The sequence below is a fragment of the Argiope bruennichi genome, chromosome X1 (genome assembly GCF_947563725.1).
Source record: "Argiope bruennichi chromosome X1, qqArgBrue1.1, whole genome shotgun sequence".
NCBI classification, from domain to species: domain Eukaryota; kingdom Metazoa; phylum Arthropoda; class Arachnida; order Araneae; family Araneidae; genus Argiope; species Argiope bruennichi.
This window is the reverse complement of record NC_079162.1, coordinates 117,902,639-117,928,224: the sequence shown is the minus strand read 5'-3', so window position 1 is coordinate 117,928,224 and position 25,586 is coordinate 117,902,639. Positions and strand designations below refer to the sequence as shown.

The following is a 25,586-nucleotide window of genomic DNA, read 5'->3' as shown; positions in this document are numbered from 1 at the left end:
ATGCTCTAAGTTTCAAATTTGATACCGGACTTTTAAATCGAATTGTATACTTGCAATTGATTTGTTTTAAATATTTGGCTGTATGTATGTTACCATTGTCTAATATTCTTTTGAGCAAAAGTTAAAACAAAATAAAAGTCAGCTGTCAAAATTGCTCAAATAATGTGACATTTTGTTTCCCCGCCATATTGAAAGAGTAATATATTTTTAGAAAAAGTTTAGCGGTATAAATCTTTGATGTATTTCATTTTTCCGAACAATAAAAATGTTTTTGAAGTAGGTGAGTGTCTTATTTTTACTATAATTTAATTATTTTTAGCAAAGGCATATTTTGTTTAAAGAAAATCTTCCTATTTTTGTGAGTATCAATTTTTATACTTCAGGCTAAAATATACTAAAATATGTATTGTAATTTTTTCTTCTTATTATTATTTTCCTTTATTTGACTACTGCAATGAACACATTGGTATTTTTTAAAAATTTAATTTGGAAAATCAGACTTCTAAGGGTTTAAAGAGGTGATTTTTTAAAAATTTAAGTTCCTTTCCTCTGTTTCTTCTGCTGCGATGAGAAAAGGCCGCGGTGGCCTGGTGGTAAGGTCTCAGCTTGTGAGCCGTAGAGTTTCAAGTTCAAGACCCGATTCCACCGAAGAACCGTCGTGTAAGGGGGTCTGTTGCACGTTAAATCCGTCACGCCAAACGTCCTCCTGCTGATGTGGTGTGGAGAGGGGGTGTCAGCTCAAGTGCCGTCCTCGTGATCTGACCGCGGTTCGAAATTACGAGGTCCGTCCCAAAAATAGCCCTAGTGTTGTTTTTCAGCGGGATGTTAATGTAACTAAACTAAACTAAACTGTGATGAGAAAAAAATATATTTTCTAACCTGAGAATGAAGTTAGAGAACAAATAGTTTTCAAGGGTTAAAAAAGAAATTTCAATATTGTATTTAAATGATCACGAATCACTCACCTGAGCTCATTATAGAACTAAGAAACTGTGCCATTGGTTCGACTTGATTAGTTGAAAGATTTCTTGAATATATAATCTGGAAAAAACATTAAAATTCAATAAAAATCACTAATTGCAAAAGATACCGACTAAATTTTAAAAAACAATTTTAATGCCATATTTGAAACTTTTTTACGCTAAAAATAGAATTAAAAAAAGAGAAGAAAAATCCACGAAGAAAGGAAAGAAGTAGCTTCATAGCACTGTGATATTACTAATTTTATTCTCAAGAAAAAAAATTGATTAAATGAATTATTTGATGAATGAACCGTTTTTTCCCCTTTCCTTAACAACACTAATTAGAAGTATTCAAAATGCAATTTTTAAGACATATTTCAGAAATAAAACATAGAAATAAAATGGAATTACTAAAGATAAGAAATAATTTACGTGAAATAATAAATAAATTCAAGCTAAACAGACATCACTAAAATTGTTCTACGACTATTCGACTACTTCTATTGATTATATTTTCCTTGTTATTTTATCAGAATTCAATTTATAGACAAAGAGCAAAATAACTTAATTTTAAAAGGATTTTTTCAAATTATCATAAACGTTAATTAGAAAAAAGAATTCAATTGAAGCATCTGATTAATTGTTTTAAAGAATTATTCGTGGCATTTTGAAATCTAAAATTTTATTTGCTTGTCATTAATTAATAGCTGAACATCGATTTTCATCTATAAGATAATGATCTGTGAATCGAATTTCTACCACTTGAGTAGGTAAAGAAAAATTTTACAGGAAAAAAAGTTGCAGAATTTTTTTTATAAAAAGTGCATAACAATGAAATCTTAAGGAAAATCATTTGTCGCATAAAATAACGCATTTCAAATACTGATAGAAATTAAATACTGTTGAACTCCTGAATTCTATTAAAATTCACTCTTTTGAAAGATATTATGCTATTGCGAACTTATCATGAATATTCATATTATTGATGAAATAATTTTAAATGTCTTATAATTACAACTTAGTATCAACCTTTCAAACACATCCCGAAGAATTTAACAGTACCTTAAATTCCATGTAATTGATTTTCTAATTCTTAGTCACAACATGTAAACCTAAATTTGATAGATTAATTGTATTTATTGCTTTTCTTTATAATACGGAGTAAATCGTTTGGCATGATTGTTTTTTATTTGCCAAAAGATACCACTGGACTGACGTATTACTCACTTTGCTAATCATACTTTAGATGTGCATTATCTTTTAGAATTCTTAGTTCCTTTTCTTGAGCCCATACTTTTCAATAATTATTCGTATGAAATAATTGAATAGTATTTATAAGTAGGATAAAATAAGTTCGATTTTATAATAATATTTAAGAATAGAAGAAACGCTTGAACTATTTTGAATTTTTTAAAAACTAGCAAAACAATCTGATGTTCAGTTAGGAGATTTCACAAACACTTTTCAAAATATATTTTCAGCCACATTTGGAAAAATAATGTATGCATTACAAAAAAAAATAATTAATTAATAAAAAAATGTAATTTTTTTCAAGCATAGAGTCAATATCAGAATTACCTGATCAAAAACTTCAGAAACAGATTATGACGATATTCTATCATGGGTCCTTTTATCGCCTTTCAAGAAATTTTTCTTTAATGAAAAATTGTTAAGAAACATAAATGTATTTGTCATCGCAGACACTTTGTTAATATTAAATGATGACAAAGATTTTTTTTTCTGTTTAGTCACTAAGTGCACTACATTACTTCATGAAATTTCACAGTCAATCATATGGTAAACTTAATATAGTTTACCATGTGACTGTATTAGGCTGTGCTGTGATGTGGTGACTTCTTTTAAAATAAAATGTGTAATGAATTTCAGAATCTTGCTTGCAAAAGCGCATTTGACCTGTATCACGTGAGCATGGATTGACTCCTCTATGATAATCTCACAATTTGAATAAAATGAAACAAAAATTACTAAAATACCAAAAATAATAATCAATAAATTTTTTTACATTGTTTTGAATAGAAATGTATTTAATTTGCTCAAACAATTAAAATAACACAAAAATTCATACAGATTGCGTGATTTTGACACATAGTATGAGAAATATTATCTTACCATGCATAAGAGTATTTATGTTATTTTGATGGGCTAAAGTTACTGTGGAGTAAGTTGTGTTTTCTTTATTTTTCAAAAATTTAAAAAAAAAAAAGGTATTGTATGAAATTTGGGGACAAAGATATTGAAATTTTATAATTTTAGGGGGTGTCACTTGGATCCAAATTTAAAATAAGAGGTCTCAGAAGAATAGAATTTGTACAGCGGTTACAATTTGAAACTAATTTTTTTCCTTTGAGACTTGCAACGCTTTATATTTAATTTTCCACTTATTAGTGGCCAATAAGTAAGGAAGCGCAGCTGCCAATAAGAAATGCTTATTTTTTTAGGTGCCAAGTGAAAGGATAAAAAAAAATTTCTCATAAATAAGTGAACGAATACTATGCTTATCAATTCATATTAGCATTTCACTTCCTGTATTCTTCCGTATTGTCATTCAATCCCACATTGTTGAAATGAAACATTTGTTTTAAAATTCTCATTTTGCTCAATTTATATGCAACTCAGATAAAGCAGTTATATACTACTCTAGTTTACATAATCTAACTTCAGTTCAGAATTCATCTCTTTAAATTCAATTTAAAAACAAAATCTATATCTTAGTATGCTTTGTATAAAAAAGAAGGAAATAACGTATAGTAGATAATAATCAAATGGTCAAGGACATTTTTAATTTAAAATTGTTAGTTTGAGGTTGCACTTTTACCAAAGAACGGTATGATGTGATGTTATTAACATAAATTCATCAACGCTTTACGAATAATATTCATAAAACATACATCGTATCATTCTATCGTTACTTGTTATATTATTATGAAGCAGAAGTTTACAAACATCGTAAACGATTGAAAGCCGGTTTTGAGGACTGAATAAACAAAAGAAATTAAAGTTTTTGTTATATTCAATATCCCCACGTGGAGAAGTCGTTAATTAATTCTATCACTGTTGAATAGTTTCACGTAATATTTTTGGGAGGTAACTTATAAACAGCCAGTCAGTTCAGTTGAATTGAACTTTTGACCGCTGTGCGTAAGTTGGCTTTTGAGTCGGCCAAAAATGGGAATATTGTTTCAGAAACTTGACAAGAAAGCTGTTGCATCCGATATGTTTACTAATATCTCAAGTAAAGTCAAGAATTATACAACTACATAAACCTACTTAGAGTAATTAATTAGAAATATATTTTTATCCACTTACAGACTGAATTAATTTTTATTATCATATATATATATATATATATATATATATATATATATATATATATATATATATACAAACGTACAACGAGTTAACTCGTGTTATGTCCTTAAGAAGTTAATGCATTCATATTTGCTGTTTTTTTATTTGCAAACAATATGCGTAATATAAAGTGTACATAAAATAATGTTAAATTTTAAAATATCTGTGCTTTGAGACAATAATAAATCACTTATAAAATGGAAGATCAATATATTTCATAAGTATCAAGAATTGTACTAATCATTGCCGACAAATAAGAGATATTTACTACTGTTATTATACATAAATAAATAAGAGATCATAAATATTCTTTTTATTATATTCATCATCAATCTGAATTAATTAAACTTTCATATAAAGTTAGGATATATCGACAATCGCTCCATTAACCCCTTAATTGTGGTGTCAGAATATGGTTCATGTATCGAAAAGCCATATTTTTCATGTAATAATTATCTAAAATTAAATTATTCATAGACGTAATTTGACAAATAACTTACATTGAATCCATAAAAATCTCAGATTTTCCAGGGACTGTCAGTTGAATCATTGAGAAAATATCTTTCCAAACCCAAAGATGTCATCTAATTTGATAGCGTAGAAAATTATATAGATTTGACCGCTTAATAATCGTTATTTGTTAGTTCACTGTATAAGTTTTAGAGTTATATCGGAAAGTGGCAAAAATGAATAATAAAATAGAATAAAACTTCCTCCTGATTAAAAAGAGTTACTCCAATAAGGTTTCAGAAGGAGAAAAATTTTTTTACGTTAAGCTGGTACAAACTTATCACGTTTAAAAGTTCCAGCGTATTTCAAAAGTTATGAATATAAATGTGCAGAGGAGGAGTTTTCCTTTGTCGGAAAGAGGTGGAGATTTTTGAAACTGATATCATCTCACAATCATGAATATGAAATAATATATCTACAAGAAAAGATGAAAAGTTTGATGCCTTTTTTAAGGTTTCAGTGAGAGAACAGTTTTTTCTTTATTTTTCAATACAGTTAATTCATAGAAACCAGATAACACTGCATAAAAATTAAAAAGTGTTTAAAGTAAGATCCATTCTGAAGTGCACATTATTTAAAAAGTAACAGATTATGTTTCATAACAAAGATTTTTAAAAGGCGGCTTTTACGCTCCTATAGGGAAGGTAAACTTTCATTTGCATCAAAAATTTATGTAATTACAATTTTTTGAAATAAGGAGACATTTTTCAATAATAAATCGAATATTGAAAGAAGTTGAATGAAAAATTCTTGAGTTTAACTCAATAATATATTAATTCAATGTTATAGTAATTGAAACAACTTCTAGTGGTCTAATAAATTTAGTTTTAAAAGTTAAACTTCTAAAACAAACTTTTTTTAAAATTAGAATTATCGTATCACAAATATATGAATTACAATTAGAGTTAAAATGACGCTTAGATCAAGACAAATATGATTCATCAGAAAAAGATATGATGTCCTTAAAAAAATTGTATAAAATTCTAAAAAAATGTTTTTAAAAATATGCTAAACTCTTTCCAGGTCGCTCTGAAACTCGAGATGCTGTTTGAATGCCGGAGGAGAGGGGATTAGGTGTTTAAAAAAATCTAATAAATAAAATCAAGAAACCATGAAATAATTAATAAATAAAACATATTTAAAAAACAAAAAGAGATAAAGAAGCATTTATAATATGTAATGCTATTTAGGCTTTCTGCCGGCATCCTGGCATAGGGATAGCGCGTCTTCCCCGTGATCTGGGTGCCCTGGGCTCGACTCCCGGTTCGGGCATGGTTGTTCTTCATCTGTTCTATCTGTGAGATGTGTGAATGTGCCCCCCTGTGAAAAGGGATTGTGCAAGCGAATGTGATGCGTGAGTAGCTAAGAGTTACTCTTGGCCCTAATTGGCGCTACTAAAACAAGAGACGCTCCCTTGGCTTAAAATCGCTGACTTCATCAGCGAGCTTGTCCATGGCAAGTGCCATTAGAAACAACAACATATGCTTTCTTTATATATGTTTTCTATTAATTTAATTCCTTTTTTTATCAGATTGATTCTTTAACATTAGACATATGTTGTATATCTATGGTGATCATATTTTGTTTAGTAAAAGTTGGGAAAGAGGGTCTTCAAGAATAAATTTCTTAAAAATTTAAATTTGCTAATTTTTTTTAAATATTACTAGTAAAAAACAAAACTATTATTAGTAGTAAAAAATAAGATGATTCGAGCATTTAAGTTGGAACCCGATCAGAACAAAGAATGAAAATCCGATGCTGACTAATCCGCGATACCTATTAATTTATTTAATGTCATATCCTTAATATTTACATGCAAAACCATTACCAAAATATGCGAACAGACTGAAAAAATAATAGATAAAAAAAATCAATGGCAGATTATAGTATTTGAATTTACATGAAATGACTTGTATACACTAGTAAGACTTGTATTATCCCATTAAAAAACCAGGAAATATTATTTTTATAGTAATTCATAAATAAAATTTTATTTTTATAGTAATGCATAAATGTAATGTTATTTTTATAGTAATGCATCATTTATAGAAATGCATATTGTGACCAGATTGTTTCGAATCACAATCTGGGACAACAGCTAGGGAAAGAGTTTAGAAATATTGGACAAATCTTAATAAATAAATAAATAAAATAAGAAACTGCGAAATAGTGAATAACAAAAATTCTCAAAAAAATAAAATAAATCAAGACGTTTTAAAGAAATTAAAATAAAGTATATTAGTTGTTACTTTTATTATTTTTTTTCTTCTGGTGATTCCTTTTCTTGGTCAATATCTTATTTCTATGTAATTTAAAACTGAAAAATATTCAGAATTCAAAAAAATTAATCTAGTTATTGTTTTTAAATGTGAACAATTTATGTTTGTAAGTATCAAATGGATGCATTCAGGACATTTAACCCTTTGCACTCGGATGGTACCTCTCACTCACCATTCAAGACGATGCATCATTTTGTCGTTTTGTTTATTTATTTTTTAATTTTGATTGTTAAAAACGTCTATAGAATAGTAAAAAGACGTGAATTCATTTTTCAGAGAAATTCAACTTAAAACAATTATATATATTTATTTTTCGGAACAATAAACAAGCCCTTTATTAGATGAATAATTATGCATTGAATTACTTTTCCGAGTGTAAAAGGTTAATTCTATTTTGAGGTATTTTATCTCGCCTAAAAATAGTCCTGGACTGAAAAAGAGTCACACCAGCAATATTCCTCCTATTCTGAAATTGAAGAAATGAATTCACTCTTATACTTTTATAAAAAATAATTTACCTTTACAAATTTCTTAAAATTAAATCCGATTAATCTTTAATACGAATTATTTAATTACAAAAATTTAATTCAAATAATTTAATTCAAAAATTTAATTCATTTAAACAAAAATTTAATTCATTTAATTCAAATAAGGGGTAAATCGCACACATTTTTTTAACCAGGGACAAACAATTGAAATTTGAGATTGTCCCGAGCCTGGCCACCTTAGCAACCCATCAACAATAATAAGTAAAATATCATTAAGTTAAGCCTTGTTTAAGTTATTACAAATGCAAAATCTCTCTAACACTCTAGACAAGACAAAGAATAAAATCAGTGACGAATGGCGCCCGTGACCAGTTTCTTTTATTTTGACCTAAAAAACAGAACTCCAGACATGAGTCCCTTGAATGCACTACCACTACGAGACGTGCATAATCCTTGTTAGACCACCATCAATCAACGAATGCTCAGACAGTTTTGAAAGAATAAAACACTACACGTGTTTGAAAAGACTTGATAATTTTCTTCAGCTTGACTTTCATATGGATAGAGCAATTTAGAAATGAGCATTTACTTCTACATGTTTCCGAAAGCTCTAATATCGTGCATAATACACATCCCCTTGGAATAACATAGTAACGGTTTTTTTTTCTTTTGTTTTTATCTCCTCACAGTACTTGCAAATCTTAAGTCAACCTTAAAACTGAACTGATAAAATCCAAGTGAACAAACAGCAAACACACATCACTATCAGCTAAACTGACGCTTTTCAGTTTCCTGATAGTCTCCCCCCCCCTCCTCTCCCACCTGAATGCAGATAATAAAGAGAAAAAAACGAGTCTGTGAACTGCTGTATGTTTCTTTACGAGCTCAATGTCAAAGGTAATGCCTCTTTGTACACGTCAAGTGAAATGAAAGATCTTCAGATTAGGAGGCCCAATAAGGACATTCTTTTAGGAGGCCCTTATGGTAACTTTTCACCGACAGAAATGGCAGAAAAACCTGCTTGTCCACGAGTACAGGATAATTTCATCCTCAGGCTTTATGTACGAATACAAATCAAATACTTTTTAAGTCAAAAGATTAATTACTTTTAAATTTAATTGATTTATCCGAGAAGATAAGTTTGTTTTTAGGCTGGCATATTTTTTATAATTTGTGTGATAGTAAAATAGTACAAATAAATGCGAGATGCGCAGAATATATTTCTCTGTAGGGCAGACTCTGTAGACTTTAGACTAGATGAGCTCATTTGAACTCAGAGCTTTGATTGAACTTTGATTCTTTGTAGATTAGATGAACTAGGAGCTGCCGCTTTCGGCAAGTAGTTAACTGTGTAGTGGATATTCATCAAGAAAGAGTTTTCTAAAATTTTAATTAGATAATTAAATAAAATTAATCGAAATTTTATCGGGGTTTTTTTGTCATTAACTTCGGAGTATATTAAATCACAAAAATTTTAAATGACTTTAAAATTTTTTAAAAATTGGTTTTTTAGTCCTACTAGTTTTATTTTTCTGCAATTTTTCTCTTTAATTTTAATGAATTTTTGGAAATTAACTCTAAAAATAATTTTCAATTTATTATTTTTTTATTTTTGTAATAAAAATCCACTTTGCCGGCGTCCTGGCCTAGGGATAGCGCGTCTTCCCTGTGATCGGGGCGTCCCGGGTTCAAGTCTTGATTCGGGCATGTTTGTTCTTCCTCTGTGTCCTATCTGTGAGGTGTGTGAAAGAGCCCCCCTGTAAAAAGGAATTTTGCAAGCGAATGTGTGAGTGTCATCTTCGTATGAGTCAGACTTCTGCCCTCGGGTGCTCAGGGGTCTTTACCCTCAGAAGCTCATCAGAAGATTTCACCATCAATGTATTTTAAATGACTTTAAATTTTTTAAAAAATGGTTTTTAAGTCATACTAATATTATTTACCTGCAATTTTTCTCTAATTTTAATTCATTTTTGAAAATAAACTCTAAACACAAGTTATAAAAATGTTTTTCTTTTTTATTGTTATAATAAAATTCAAACGAATTTTATTGTTCCTTTAAATTTTTCACTGAATGCTTCTACCATTGTTAATGCTATGATTTAAAAAAAAAAAAGCTTTTTTGGGCGGTATTATTTTTTACTTTCGCATTTAAACACAATGATATTTTTAGGCTTGCATTCTTTCTTTAAATTATGTTATCTAAAAGCTGTTGTTCTCAGAATGCAGAGACTGTTACAATCAAGTCAGAAGAACTATTTCTTGAAATATTATCATGCTACGATATTTCGGAATAGAGGTTCGAAATTTTAAATTTCGAAGAGTCCCCCCCCCCCATTCTATTACAGGAGGCAGTGATGTATATTAGAATCTTTTACATTTTTGTCTTTAAGTTCTGCGATTAAAATTATTAATTTATTCAGAAATTAATAATTAATCACTATAATAATATATTGATTACAAAAGTTTCGGCATTTCAATTACCAAATTCCGTGGTGGGCTAAAGAAAATCCTAAGTATCTGCACATCATATTTGAAACAGCCCTTTAACGGCACTTTTCCAAATAATTTTAACATTTAAACTTAATTATTTGATTTTAATTTTAGGAGCGCAATTTTGCGTGTTTAAACTAAATTGATTAAATACATTTTTTTCGCTAATATTTACATTATTTCGCTTCAGGTAGCATAATTTACAAGCAAGAAAATTTTGATTAAATCACTAAAACTTATAATTAATCAAATTTAATTAAAATTTAAATTGTAAACAAATTTTCATAATTATTTTTCCGCGATTCCTTAATAGATTTACAACGACGGCCATTAAAAATTAAAAAATCGTGCAGAGAAAAGTTAGTTTATAAACCCGCTTCCATCTTTTACAAACCTGCTTCCATACCTCTTCAGTTCCTATAACCTTTATTTATTTTAGCTGCAGTATTATAGCCTGGCTCTGACTAGCTGGCGACAAACAGGAATCTCAGAACATATTTGTTGAAAGACAAAAGATTCAAATGGAGAGTGGGTAGAGGAGAAATAACAAAACTGTTATAAATGTGCCTGTTTTGAACTCGGCATCTCCCTCCCAATTCTCATTATTGGTATATCTTCAATCGCGTGTTGTGACGGAGAAAAATGCAGCCCATCTGTCAATCTTCGATTCTTTTACGTTTGAATGAGATTGTTCAGAGAAGTAAAAAGAAATATTTACACTCAATCTTGGTTTCTCTTGATATAAAAGGTGCTTTTGATAATGCATGGTGGCCTTGCATTCTGAATCCCCTTAAAAAAGCGGAAGTTTCGAATAACATTTTTTCATTTGTTGACTGAATTGTTGCTGACAGAATGGCCAAAATGCAACTGGGTTCGACTTCGGCATTCCTTCGTCTTGAAAGGGGTCGCCCTCAATGATCTCCTATTTAAACTTAAAAATCTGGCCTGCTGTGACAACATAGATTTTGCTGATGACATCCTAGTTTGTTTCCAAGGTAGGGATCTTCCAGCGACTTTGACTATGGTAAAACAAATTAAATATCTTGGGGTTCTTCTTGACAGTAAATTTTCTTGGAAGCAACACTTGTATCAGAGAAATGTGACAAATTGCAGCTTGGATTAAATAGGATCGCATGCAACACGTTTGGTATAAATTTCAACGTACATTCGCTCATTTATAAATAGGGAATCGAACCTTTCATAATGTATGGCTCTAGAGTTTGGGGTGCGGCGCTTAAAAGGAAGATGAATTCTAAATATCTGCGATGCATACAAAGAAGGATCGTATCATAAGTTACGGGTCAGTTTATGCAATTTCTGGCTTCCCTCCAATCGATATTGCTATTCTTCATAATATTGCCTATAGGGAAAATCTCTCTGCTTTTTTCATCTCTAATTATGATTATATTATGCCTCCATCTTTTTTCCCTCATCCACTCAGAGAGAACCGCAATATTATTCAATTTAGTGATAAAACCAAGGATGATTTCCCTGTTATTTGCTATACTGATGGCAGAGTTGGTTTCGCATTTGTTGTTTTCAAAAGTAGTATTGAATCCGAGTATTTTCAATTCAAAATTCGTGATGACTGCATAGTTTTTGTAGGTGAACTTTTATGTTTAAACTTCGCCATGAAATAGATTACTGAACAAAATAATGTAATCTCAGACTATCTCATTCGTACCGATTCTCTTTCATCCTTGAATTCTCTGAAGTGAATTTCTTCATCTAACAATATAATCATCGAGATCCAAAAGCAAATTAAAAGCCTAAAAGATAAAAAAAATATCTCGATAGTTTTTGCATTTGTTTGTGGACACACGGGCATTATGGAAATGAGCGGGCCGATTGGCTTGCAAAGGCTGCCACTAAGCTCAAAATTGACATTGTCGTTAATATTCCTAAATCCTTTTACAAGAAGGTTACGAAAGAAAAAACGGTGGAGTCTTGGAATCAAGAATATCTCATTTCAAATAAAAGGAACTTAACAAAGAAATTTTTTCCATTCATTAATAAGAGACTGTCATGCCATAATTTTTACACTAATTACAAAATAACCCAATTTCTCACTGCTCATGGTAACTTTAAAAGTTATTTGTACAAATTTAATTTGTTTCCGTCATCTTCCTGCGTTTATAATATTGGTGGCGAGGAAAATGTTGAACATGTGCTCCTTAGAAAGACAGATCCTAAGGCTGGCTCTCAAGGGCATTAATATAAATTGATCTCCAGATTTTCCCCAACTTATTTCCACCAGAAGTGCTTTTGAAAATTTCTGTAAATTTATTGTTGACATCTGTAATCCTTCATGACTGTTAAATTTTCTTCTTTTTCTTTACGTAATGTGTTGCATACTTACTTCTGTAAGCCCCGTGTGATACTTTGTGGTGCACGGGGTTTTTATAAATGTTTCAATAATAAAAGTAAAAAAAATCTTCGATTCATTTCCTAGCGCATCAAAATAGACTCCTCTTATACCACACAATTTTAAAGTCATATGCATCAATTCGTCAGAGTCGGGACCTATATCACTTTTACATTTTTCAAGAAGAATAGAGGTGAAGAATAGGCCAGAAGAATTGAGGTGAATCCCAAGGGAACATGTAAATCGTGGAGAAGAAGCACTCACAAAGCATGGAATTGCTCTAAAAATCAGAGGGGATCGATTAGAACAGGTTATAAAGAATGAAGAATCTAAAACACAGAAATGTAAATATAGGTTAATGTATTTTTAAATGCTGACACTTTTGTTTAATGCCTATTTTGATGCAAGATAATGCATGAACACCAATTAACTGAGAAAACGCAATTACTTCCATGAAAGTAAAAATCACTATTTTAATTTTAGATCATTTGTATTACAGAATTAATTATAAATATCACATTAAATAATATTACGGTATCATATTAAATAATATGACTGTAAAGTATATAATAAATCCTTTATTTATTAATATTGAAACTATTTTATTTTACGAGGGCAATTCAGAAACTAACCTCCGATTGGTCACAGTGCGGGTAGTGGGGGGAGTAGCGCGCCATCTGTGCATTCACACGCTCAGCAGGTCAGTCGGCATCAAGCCGTAGTCGAGTGAACATCGTACCTGCGCTAGTTTAGTTTTTGTGGCAGTTTGAAATGTGTGCTGCAATAGAAAATCCCGCCAAATGTGAAGTGCGTGCTGTTATAAGGTTTTTTACAGCCAAAGGATACTCTGCAACAGCTATTCATCGTGAGCTTTGTGCCGTGTACGGACCAAAAGTTATGAGTGAAGGAGTTGTCCGTGAATGGGTACGTTTATTTAAAAGTGGACGAGAAAACGTTCATGATGAAGAGAGGAGTGGTAGACCATCCTTGGTGACTGACGAACTCGTTCAGACAGTTGATGCAAAAGTTCGTGAAAATCGACGTTTCACAATGGCGGAGTTGTCTACTGATTTTCCACAGATTTCTAAGACTCTTTTGTACGAGATAGTGACAGCAAGATTGGGTTACCGTAAGTTCTGTGCACGATGGATGCCCAAAATTCTTACCGACCACCACAAAAGTCAAAGAATGGCCTCTGCATTAGACTTTCTGTCACGTTATGAGGACGAAGGAGAACCATTGTTAAACAGAATCGTGACCGGTGACGAAACCTGGATTAAGTACGTGAACCCTGAGACAAAAGAACAATCAAAGATGTGGGCACATTCAGATTCGCCTACCAAACCAAAAAAAGCCCGGCAAGATTTTTCTGCCAGAAAACTGATGGCAACGGTGTTTTGGGATGCCAAAGGGGTGTTGTTGGTTGAATTCATGGAACGTGGGACGACCATTAATCAAGACGTGTACTGTGAAACACTAAAAACATTACGACGGGCTATACAGAACAAACGCCGTGGTATGCTGACTTCCGGTATCGTTTTTTTGCACGATAACGCCCGTCCTCACTCTGCTAGCAGAACAACAGCCCTTCTTGAGTCCTTCAAGTGGGACGTTTTCAACCATCCACCTTACAACCCAGATCTGGCGCCAAGCGATTATCACCTCTTCATGCGTATGAAGAAATGGCTCGGGTCCCAGCGGTTTGATGACGACGAAGAGCTCAAAGATGCGGTCACAGGCTGGCTCAAGGCACAAGCGGGTGATTTTTATGCAGAAGGAATTTCAAAGCTTGTGAAGAGATACGATAAGTGCCTCAATCGTTATGGAGACTATGTCGAAAAATAGTGCAAAGATGTAGTTGTAAGATGTATATATTAAAATATTTTTACTTAACTTGGTGTATTTTTTTCAATCAACCGGAGGTTAGTTTCTGAATTGCCCTCGTATAAGAGTAATTTAATTTTTAATTATCTAATTGTAACATAAATAACTAGCCATTTAAAAAGTATGGGTCTCATATTTAATAATAGTAATAAGGATCAAGGGTATAACAAACCCTTAATTTATTATTATTGATAATATTTTAGGATATTATTTTATAATGATAATATTTGATATTTAAATAATTGTTATACAGATAACTATATTTTTAAATATTGTTACACAAAAATCTTGTTTTGATTAGTTGAATTTCTTGATATCTAGTCCATAAGATGAAAGACATAACTTTACTTTACATTAAGGTATTTTATAGAATATGTAAAAAATTATTTTCATTTGTTAATTATTACTGAATATCTCCACAATCAGGAAATCAAGTAACCAGATTTTCCGAAAATCAACCTGGGACGAGCTAGATATTGCTGACACCGGTATCAAATTGAGGTAGTAAGTCGAAATCCTAGACTGTTCCATCTAATTTGAGAAGTCTGGTAATTACTACTGATATTTATAATATCGTAAGTAAGATACAGAATTAAGCAAATGAAATATATATTCTAACGTATTAAGGTATGGAACTGACATTATTCACTAAATCAGGAGACTGTTAAAATCTGGAAGGAGAATCCTTAGGAACTAAAATCTAAAAATTAAATCTAGCTAATATTTTCAAAAAATTTGTCTGTAAAATATCTAATTTTAAATTAAAAAAAAAAGAAACAGTTAGTGATATTTTATACAAAATCGGGCATCTCAGGGATAAAAAGTCTCAAACGGGACTGTCCCAGCTAAATCGAGATGTCTGATCATTTAAACATTGGAGCACGACTAGAGATATTCGAATCTGTTCTCATTATGTCAGTCTTTCTCACGGCATTTACTTTGACATGATTTGAAAACGCTTCATAGTCACGCTCAAACCAATCATTCCAACTGACGTAAGCTACTTTTTATAAGTCTACATTTAATGTAACTCAAATTTCACATCCGGTGTGCCACAGCTAACTTTGTATTTCTTCAATTAACCGGTATTGATCCAAATTTGAATTAAATGTATAGGTTTGTGACAGATTTATCTTATAAGCCCTTGTATAATAATAGTTTTTTTAAAAAAAAGTTAATCAAATTTTATTTCTAAAAAGTTAGTTAAAATAACTAGCTCTAAATAAAAGTAAATGAAAGTGAATTTCATTTTCCAACATTTATAAAACATATAAAGCGATCAGATGTCGTGGATTAACCTGGATAGTTTCAATTTTCGATTCTTTGTCTTAAAAATAGTCTTGGATTTGTCTTTCAATTTTCAAGTTTAGAAAAATAATCTTGGATTGAAAAAAATGTTTTGGTATCCTACATGTCCCGTTTTATACTTCATAGCTTGTATTATAAAATATTAAACACATTTTTAAATTCTTAACTTCAAAGGAATCCTCTTTTCCAGCTTTTATATAAATGCAATAGTGTATCCTTCTTATGAAAATAATTGTAAAATGAATTGCAAAATATTTTATTTCTATTCTAGAATTGTTATTTACTTTTAAAAATGTCTGCTATAAGCTGCTTCACTGTTTCTGATTTTTTAAAAATTGCTTTATTTATTTATTTAGATTTTGGTTATCCTCTCTCCCTCTACCCAGTGTCGTGACTTGTACGTTACTATTTGCAAGAGAATTGAATCCATTTTGAATTTAATGTCTTGACTTAAGCAGGATTTTGCTTCTAAATTAATATACCAGGTTCCCATAGAGGTATTCAAAACGTCTGGTCATTTTAAATTTAACCAATTGCATTGACTCAACTTTGTCGTCATGTAGCCGTTTGCTTGATGTGAGAACAATCTGAACATAAGCAACGAATTCTGAACTATTTCTTATGCAATACAGCAACGTTAACAGAAACGTCATGTGTCATACCATCCCCCCTTACTGAAAATGAATTTCAATTTGTTTCAAACGTAGACCTGAGGTAATCAGAATTTAAATTAGAATTTAAATAGCCGTTTCGCCTTCCAATACAAAGGACAACTTTATGTTGTCTGAGAGAATTGTTGATTAATTCATTCTCTGAAATATTAAAGCTGGTCAAAAAGTGTAGAGTTGGTCATTTATTTGAAAGCTGATTAAATGCAGGAGGCTTAATTTTAATGGGATGACAGACAGGCGTTACTGAAAGAGTGACCTGTGACTTTTAATTCAAATTTATATTTAGATCGTCGAAAACTGACCTTAACTCACTCTGCATGTGATGTCAATTTAATAAAATCTGGCTCATTAAACATAATAGTATGTTTTATGGATTGCTTACAAACATACGATTTTGAGTCGCAAGTGGTTTCGCTACTTTTTTTCCAAACAGATAATACCATTAAAATTTAGTTCATTCTTTTTGTTGATATTTTCTTTTAATTTCTTTTGTTGTGGCAACTTCTTCCTAAGGATCTGTCTAGGCTTACATTAAATTTTTAAAATTTAGTACTAAAAAAATATGTTCTTTGATATGTTCTTTTTATTTCGTTTGATTGTTTCTACAGATTCTGAAAAATTTAACCTTTTAAATTATTCCTCCCAGTCGGCGAAATTTGCATATTATTGATTACTAATTGTTTTAAAACTGTACATTAAAAGGAATTCAGTAATATCTTGCAAATATTATGTAAAATTAATTTTGAAATTGAAGACTAAAAGTGGTAAATGTTTGAAAAGTACTAAAAAAGAAAATGTTAGAAAACTTTTTAAAAAAAAATCTTTTTATGCTAGCTCAAGGAACGCCCACGCTAACTTTCTTTACGCGCTCTTTTAAGCTACATCGAGTACTATCATTCATTTTTAGGGCTTACCACATTAAAAATCATTGTTCATTTATAACTTTAACATGAAAAACAGTATCTGAATTTCTTTTTTCTCTTTGGCTGGGGGCATTTTCATCCTTTACCACTTATTATCATCAATTAGCATCAAATACTTATGTCAGTTTAGTCTTAGCAAAAACAAACTAAAAAAAAAAAAAAAAACTAAACAAAAAACAAAAAAACAAAAAAAAAAACGAAATTTTATTGCAATTTACTAGTTTTTTTTTTTTTTTCACTTTTGAATCAAATTCTCTCGGAGTTTTGCTCATTTATTTTCACAGATTCTAAAAAATTCCCTTTTGTGCTATTTCTTTCTCCTTAGGCCCGATTTATAATAATTCTGTTATCTTAATACAAAAAAAAAAAAGCCACTGCGACTATGTATATTTCGCATCTCCTAAATAACTCGGCAGAAATAACCAAATTTTGTATATTTATTGTTTAAGATAAGAGGAAGAATTTTGTCTACTTTTCAAAATACAAAAATTAGCTAAATTTTCTATTTTTTCTATAGAAACTTCGGAGCAAATTATTCCAGAAAAAATATTTTTACACCAACTTAAACTTCAGAATTTTGCTACTCAACGATACCAGTTTCATTTCTGTAGAATTTTTCCATCAATTGTTATTTTTTTAAAAAATTTAACGCAAGCGATTTTGAAGTAAGGAAATATATGGCTACTTCTTTGCTATGCAATGAAGTGTTTAGACATTTCTTATATAACAACTTCAGTAGGTACTATTCATAATATCTAGTTACAGCGAAATACCTACATATGGGGCATTAGAACTGCTTTTCTTGTTATTTCTATTATTTATTACGTATATTTTGGCAATATTTTGATTGTCATTAAAGTAGTGGTTTAACGTCACCTAAAAACAAGTGTAAGTCTACCACTCAAATTGAAACGAAGGCAATGATAGTAATGTTTTCGTGAGTAAATGATTTTTTTGTTTCGAAGAATAAGAACTGCTGCCTGAACTCGAATTCTAAAAGAAAACTTTAACAATTTGTATCAAAAGCAATCATTGATTTGATTTATTTCTGTTTTTTAATGAAAAATTATTTAATTAAATGTCTCAAAATGTTTTTTTTAAAATCATTCTTATAATTCAACATTTGTGAGTAAAATATATAGCACTTATACAATAAATATAAGTACTGTAACTTATTGAGAAAATCAACTATATACCATTTTTAAAAGTCGTCTGATTCAATTATTGCTCTCACTTTAGTAAAAAGAATTTCAGATGATAAAAGGATTTTATATATTTTAATATTTTATTAAAAAGTAGTTTTTAAGCTAAAAGAATTATACACGAAAGGGCTTTAACCCTGAGCAACGCTAGGGTATATAAATTGTACCAAAGAGTACCTATAGAGCGACTATAAATTGTACCTAAGAAAAAAAGAACCTAGAAATATAGCGCAAACATTAAACAAAATCATTTTCGACTGATCTTGAGTGTTCTTGATGACGATTATCCCTTTTAATATTTTCATAACTTTATTATCAGAAGATACGAATTAATTTAAATAAATTTTGTTCCCAAATTAGCGGTGACAGCTATTGATAAATATGAGAAAAATTGATATCAATATTTCGTAATATTTAAAATAAGGAACCATAAATTAAAAATAAAGAAAATAACTATAAATATTTTTAGCACACTAATAAAAGTTGTTTTTAAAAAATAATTTTAATAAAGTGATTTAATATTTAGCGCGAACCTACTAAGTGAATATATTAGAAATTTTAAAGAAGGGCAACTCTCTAATAGAATAGAATATTTCAAACATTGATTACAGATTGATTAGAGATCGAATCTGTGTCTGCGAGACACTGACACGTTGATATAAAATAATTATAAACTGTCTGCAATTAGTTAAGTAGTATTAATTACCCATGCTGAAGCAAGATCAGAATGAAATTGGGGCAAACTTTGTAATTTTGAGCTGCTTTCAGACGACGAGGATGACATCTGCAGTGGTACCTCCTCTCCAAACTGTCACGTCATATCAGAAGGAGAATTTTCACCCTTAGTGTTTGTTTTAGAGTTTACCGAGTCAGAGTAAATTAAGGTTTTGAAATTGGATACGGAAAACTACGGCTAAAAATATTTCTTAATTGCTAAATATCAGATATTATGGCCAGGATTTTTTTCAGTTTCTGTCTTTTATAGCATTTTCAATCGTCTGATATCAAGTAGAAGACCAGACATCCCGAAACTGGCTAGGAAAATCCCGATTTTATTCCTCTTATATTTGAATAAAATTATCTTTATCGAAATTATCTTTTGAAGATTTTTTCTACCTGTCTTCCTTGAAATACAACCCCTCCACTATAACCAAAAGGAGTGAATAAACTTGAAAGAAAAATATTAAAAGCAATATATCAAAATTGTGTTATTTATGTTTCTTTGTCTCTTTATGTCTTATTTATGTTTTTTTAAAAATATTTTATTAATAAAACTTCAATATTTCTTAGTAATTACTTAAATTTTTTTTAGCATTTTTTTGTGCATAATCAAACTTTAGAGTTATAAATGAAATAATGAGAAAGGGACGCTTAATTGGTATTCAGCTTGATTTCTAAAGTCATGAATAAATAATTAAAAATCAACATTTAAATGGAAAAAAAAAACCAAAGGTATCAAAACAGTTGTGACAGTTTTTTTAATCAAATGAAATAAGAATAATTAACAAAAATAAAAAATGAACATATTTCACTTTAAAAATATTTTGAAGAAAAAAAATAATACATAAAAAAGTGAAAATGAGTGTTTGGTTATTGGTATCGTTTTATAAGCCTCGATTGTTTTTCTACCATCATTTTTTTATCTTCCAGTTAGTGATTTTACAATGGACAAAAACATAACGAAACAAACGGGCAAAAAATAGAACAAATATCAACTAAAAATGCTTTTAATGATTAACACTAATGCAATTTCAAGTGTATCTATTCCATTACTTTTATTTATCAATTAATATTTTAAATCTATCAAAAAATGCTCGAAAAATCCCATTAGTGCGTTACTTATCATTACCAGTCAATGAAGTTTCGTAAATTCTCTCCCATGCCATTTGAGTTGTTGCAACACATACTGGCAGATGAATTTCCAGAAGAAAAATAAATAAAAACGATTTTTTTTTAAAGAAAATGTTCTCTGTCTAACCTGTCTCGTTCTCTTCACCTGTCAGGAAACTTAACACAAGGAAGTAACAACCGATTTTGCAATTACTTCTCTGAAGAAATTTCCACTACTTCCTTCCGTATTTTAGAATAAGAAGTGAGGTAACATAAAAGTAATTTTACAGTAATTTTTTTGTATTAGTTGTACAAAAATTGCAAATTAAGTCTTACCCACGAATGGTTGCTGAGAATGGCCAGACGTACAATCATCCACTCTTACTCTGTTCGATGAATACTTTGCAATTGAAATCGCGAGTAAGTCAATTAATGATAAACGAAGAAAAATAGATAGAAAAAATAAACAAAAGACAAATCTTGAGGTGAACTGAAGTCAAGTTTTAGAAACTGTAGACATTTTAGAGGAAAGGCTGTTGTGAAAGACCTTTTGGTGGGACGTTCACTTCTTTGCTGACCTCATTCATCGGCGACCGAAAAGCTACTAGTGACGTAGACTGAAACAGTTTCTTTTAAAATAGCACAATAGAAAAAGGATATTATAAAAATATGTGCCCATTCCTAGGCTTATTTCGGAAATATCCATTATTTTCAGAACAATCGTCAAATTCATTATTAACAATTATATTATTTACTGAGAAATTGTAATCCCAACAACTGAACGGGAGGTATTTGCTTCGGATTGAAAGTAAATAAAAATTTTACAATCTAAAGAAATAAAAAAAAATTGTCCTGGAAATATAGAAAAGCAGATTTTATATTTTGCGAAAACAGACTGCATATTATAAAAATATATTGAAATTCCTAGGATTATTTCGGAAAAATCCCTTATTTTCAGATCAATCGTCAAATTCTTTATTAATAATTATTTTATTTACTGAGAAATTTTAATCTCAACAACTTAACGGGAGATACTTGCTTTCGATTGAAAATAAATAAAGTTTTTAATATCTAAAGAAATTAAAAAAAGAGTTCACCTGGAAATATAGAATACCGTATTTTACATTTTATGGAAACAGACTGGAATTTTTCTGAGAAATAATTAAAATGAAAATTTTAAACAAGATTTCCAAGTATAAAAAATCGTAAGTAACTTTAACTTTTAATCTGTCTTGGATTATTCATTTAAAATCGTTCATCGTAGTTAGAATTAAAATAACTCTGTTCTAAATCGCTAAATAATGTATGAATGTAATTTGAGTTGTATCGGAAACAAACGACAAGGGAATAAAGACATATTTTTTAATAAGTCTAAACAAAAGACAAATTTTGAAATGAACTGATGTTTCAGAAACTATACATTTTAGAAGAAACACTTTTTCGAAATATGATAATTGGTCACAATGTTGTTGTTTTGCTGAAGTTGAAGAGTGTTTTTACTTTACCTGTGACCTTTTGAACTCCTCTGATATATTTATTTTACAAAATTTATCATTTTTATAGTGGGAAAGGAAAAAGCAGAACCACAGAGAGAGGTAATTTTCAGTAGACTAAGTCAGTGGTCCACATTTTTTTTTTTTTTTTTTTTTTTTTTTATTCTCGGCTGCTTTAGTAAATATAGATTTTTCCCAAAGCATCATACTGTATAAAATTCTAACAAGCACTTTTTGTAAAATAGTCAGCAATTTTTGTTTATTTTAGGTAAAAATTCATAATTTTTTTTTACTTTACATGAAAATTCATTGAGGCATTTTAATAAAAATAGGAATTCCTGAGATGGATAAGCCTATTGATCACTACATGTTTTTTCATACAATTATACTGGACACGGCTTTTTTTTATGATAATAACTGCCGAAAACCAAGCTTCGCACAAATAAGTAAAAAATGGGATTAAAATACGCTCAGACAACACTTAAGAGTAGACATTCATATTTTAATGACAGCCAAAACTTAGATCAATTCCACACTACTAAATTTTCTTTAATGAAATGTCGCAAGACAATTCAATCATATTATCTTCTTCAGCAATAGATCTGTATGAAGCAATGGAACTTGAATATTTTCAAAATCATCGATATCATCATTTTAATACATGTTTTTCAATACAAATAAGCTTTTTGCTAAAGCTAATCGATTTATGAAATCATATTAAACGTATAGATAAAATTATTAAAATCATTTATCTCGCAGTATTTCTGTGAAGAAACTTTTCAGGGAATCATTGTTGTAAACTAATGTGTGTTCTATCCTTTTGTGATCACTGTAGAGCAATAATTAATAATAAATATGCCTTTAATTTTTAGAATCACTGTAGAGCAATAATTAATAATAAATATGCCTTTAATTTTTAGAATCACTGTAGAGCAATAATTAATAATAAATATGCCTTTAATTTTTAGAATCACTGTAGAGCAATAATTAATAATAAATGTGCCTTTAATTTTTAGAATCACTGTAGAGCAATAATTAATAATAAATGTGCCTTTAATTTTTAGAATCACTGTAGAGCAATAATTTTCATTAATATACTTTTAATTTTTAATGCATATAAAATTTTCATTCTCTTAATTCTTGAATTATAATTTAATTTTTAAAAGAAAAATAATTATAAATTTATATTCGTTTTTTAAAAAGAGAAATAATATTTAAACTGGATTAACATCTTACAAATATTTCAATTTAATATGATACTAATTTTAATATATTTATGTTAATTTAATATGTTTTCATTTTTTATGCAAAAATAAATATTTATTATCTTACTTCTTGAATTATTATTTAATTTTTAAACGGAAAATAATTATAAATTTAAATGTGTTTTTTAAATATTCAAAATTATTTAAATTAAATTATCAATTTATCGATAGTTTCAATTAATATGTTATTCAATTTTGCATTTAAAAATTCACGTTTTTCTCTTAATACTCGAACTATAACCTAATTCTTAAAAGGAAAATAATTAGAAATATAGATGCGTTTTTTAAAAAAAATTATGAAACGTACTCAAATTAAATTAACAACTTACAAATAATATCAATTACTATATTACTCTTTTTTTCCATCAAAAATATAAGTTCATTTACCTACTTCAATAATAATTCAATTTTTCAGCCGAAAAATAATTACAAATATAACTTAAGTGATGATAAATATTAGTTATAATTACTAAGATAAAATATTTTACTCAACATTTCTAGAAATTTATTCCACATTCCTTAATTTTCAAGGACATAAAAGAGCTATAAGGGTAGAATCACAGGGGAAAAAAAATTCAACATCCTGCGCATTTGATAATAAATGATGATTAAAAAAAGCAACATTAAATGGAACTATTGGGAAACAGGTTTCGTTTACATACGAAAATATTTGTATTTCATCAGAAAGTTAGGCAATGCACCGAAGCATTCCGTATTTTGATATAAAAAATTTTGGACTAATTGCCTGTGAATTCATTAACTTGACACGTGCCTTCTGTTTCTTTTCGATTTTAATATGGGAAACGATTGCTGACATTTTTAATAAATTATCAGCTGCTCCCTTTAATTTCCATTATAAATACGGTTTCATTGAATTAAAAAAAATCCAAGATTTTTCATATTTTAAAATTATAATAACTGTTTAAATTATTTATCGCCTTTAAAGTTACATTTATATTTGAACGCTTGAAAATTTAATTATAATTATAATTCAAGTACCTTGTGATTCATCATAATTTTGCATAAAAAATTGTAATTGAAAATTAATGATATATTAAATTAAAATAACTAATATCAAAATTAATAATATACTAAGTTAAAATAAATAATATTAAAATTAGTAATATATTAAGTTGAAATATCTGTAAGTTATTAATTCAATTTAAACATTTTTTTCTATTTTTTTTTAAACACACATTTAATTTTAAAATTATTTTTCTCTTAAAAATTAAATTATAATTCAAGAATTAAGAGAATTAACATTTTATATGCATTAAAAATTAAAAGCATATTAACTAAAATTATTTGTAAATTGTGAATTTGAAATTTTTTTGGAAGAGAATGAAAAAAAAAAAAAAAAATGTTCATGCTTGAATTTTGACCTTGCGAACTCGAAACGAATACTTTCCTGATAGCGTCGTCAGTACTTTCAGAGATGGTTACAGATTGCAAGTATATAAGCTATGCTCAAAACTTCAGGGTCATTTTCTCGGAACTAGCTGGCAATTGTGCTTTAAAATTTTACTAAATGAATACCGTAAAGGTGTATAATCATTATATAAAATTTCCTCTTGAACTAAATCTTCCAATTCGTGCCCTCCCCTTGTAAGGCGAAACAACTGTGTGCCCGAAATTACCATCCCCTCAGGCCGCTTTCTTGCTCACAGCAGTTAGTCCTCAGTCACAAGCATTAGGCGAACCCCCGGCATCATCATTTCACCTATCCCACTGGGGAGGGGGACCTCGAGAAGCTTCCGGCATGGTGGTTGGTTCTCGCCACCCTGGTGGATACACAAAAAGGTGGGGGTTTGGCACCTCCCATCGATGGCGGAACATACTTTCTAAGGGAAGGGTTGTACCGCGGCCGGTGATGGTCCTTAGAACTCAACCACAGTTCCCGCCAATGTTGCTGTTGTGGCGGTTTAGTATGTTCAGATTTTTCCTTGTCCGTTCCGGTGAGTCGGAATAGCCAGTTTGTGGTTTCTCATCTCACCAGCACCTAGCGTTCCCGAGAACCAAGACCCAGGCACCTACCTAATTACTCTTGTATACCGTCCCACTACTCCAGATGGTTCCCACCAAGCCTTTCAGATGTTAACCAACCAACTTTAAGATCTAACGCTTGGACAACCGCCAAACTAGGTTTCTATTTTTCTTTCGTTCCTGCCTACTTGCAGATCTTAGTCAATTAATTTGACAAGCGGGAAATGGTCAATCTTGTCAAAGTAATCTATTGCCTGATACCCTCTTTCCTATTTTTCAGCTAAGGAAAATTCTTAAATAGGAATCAAAAATTTTTTCATCTGGAATAATGTATAATTTATGTAAATTTCCTTTTTTACTCATTATATTTACTATTAATATAAATAAAAACTCTTAATTTACAGCGACAGTATTAAAATAGAACGTGGATTCTCGTTCGAGTTTTTTCATCCTGCAGAGTTAAAAAATTTCATCAGAAAATCATTTGTAATGCAAAAATTTCTGATATGTTTTTGATCTGCTAAATCTACTTTTTATACTTATTCATATACCGAATTCTCAGAT

General features: G+C 29.6%; 1 protein-coding gene across 2 annotated transcripts in view; it reads right to left on the bottom strand.

Annotated features, from left to right (window-relative positions):
• LOC129958675 (5-aminolevulinate synthase, non-specific, mitochondrial-like) overlaps positions 1 to 25,586 on the bottom strand; it is a 61,140-nt gene that overhangs the window by 21,803 nt on the left and 13,751 nt on the right. Inside the window, exons 1-2 of one of the 2 annotated variants that reach the window (XM_056071313.1) lie at positions 20,618 to 20,705; positions 966 to 1,041 (exon numbers count right to left, since the gene is read on the bottom strand). In XM_056071313.1, coding sequence (XP_055927288.1) covers positions 966 to 1,041; positions 20,618 to 20,656 — 115 coding nt within the window. In that variant the 5' untranslated portion in view covers positions 20,657 to 20,705. Of the gene's footprint in view, positions 1 to 965; positions 1,042 to 20,617; positions 20,706 to 25,586 lie in introns of those variants that run through there. The other variant, XM_056071315.1, reaches the window with a different exon arrangement.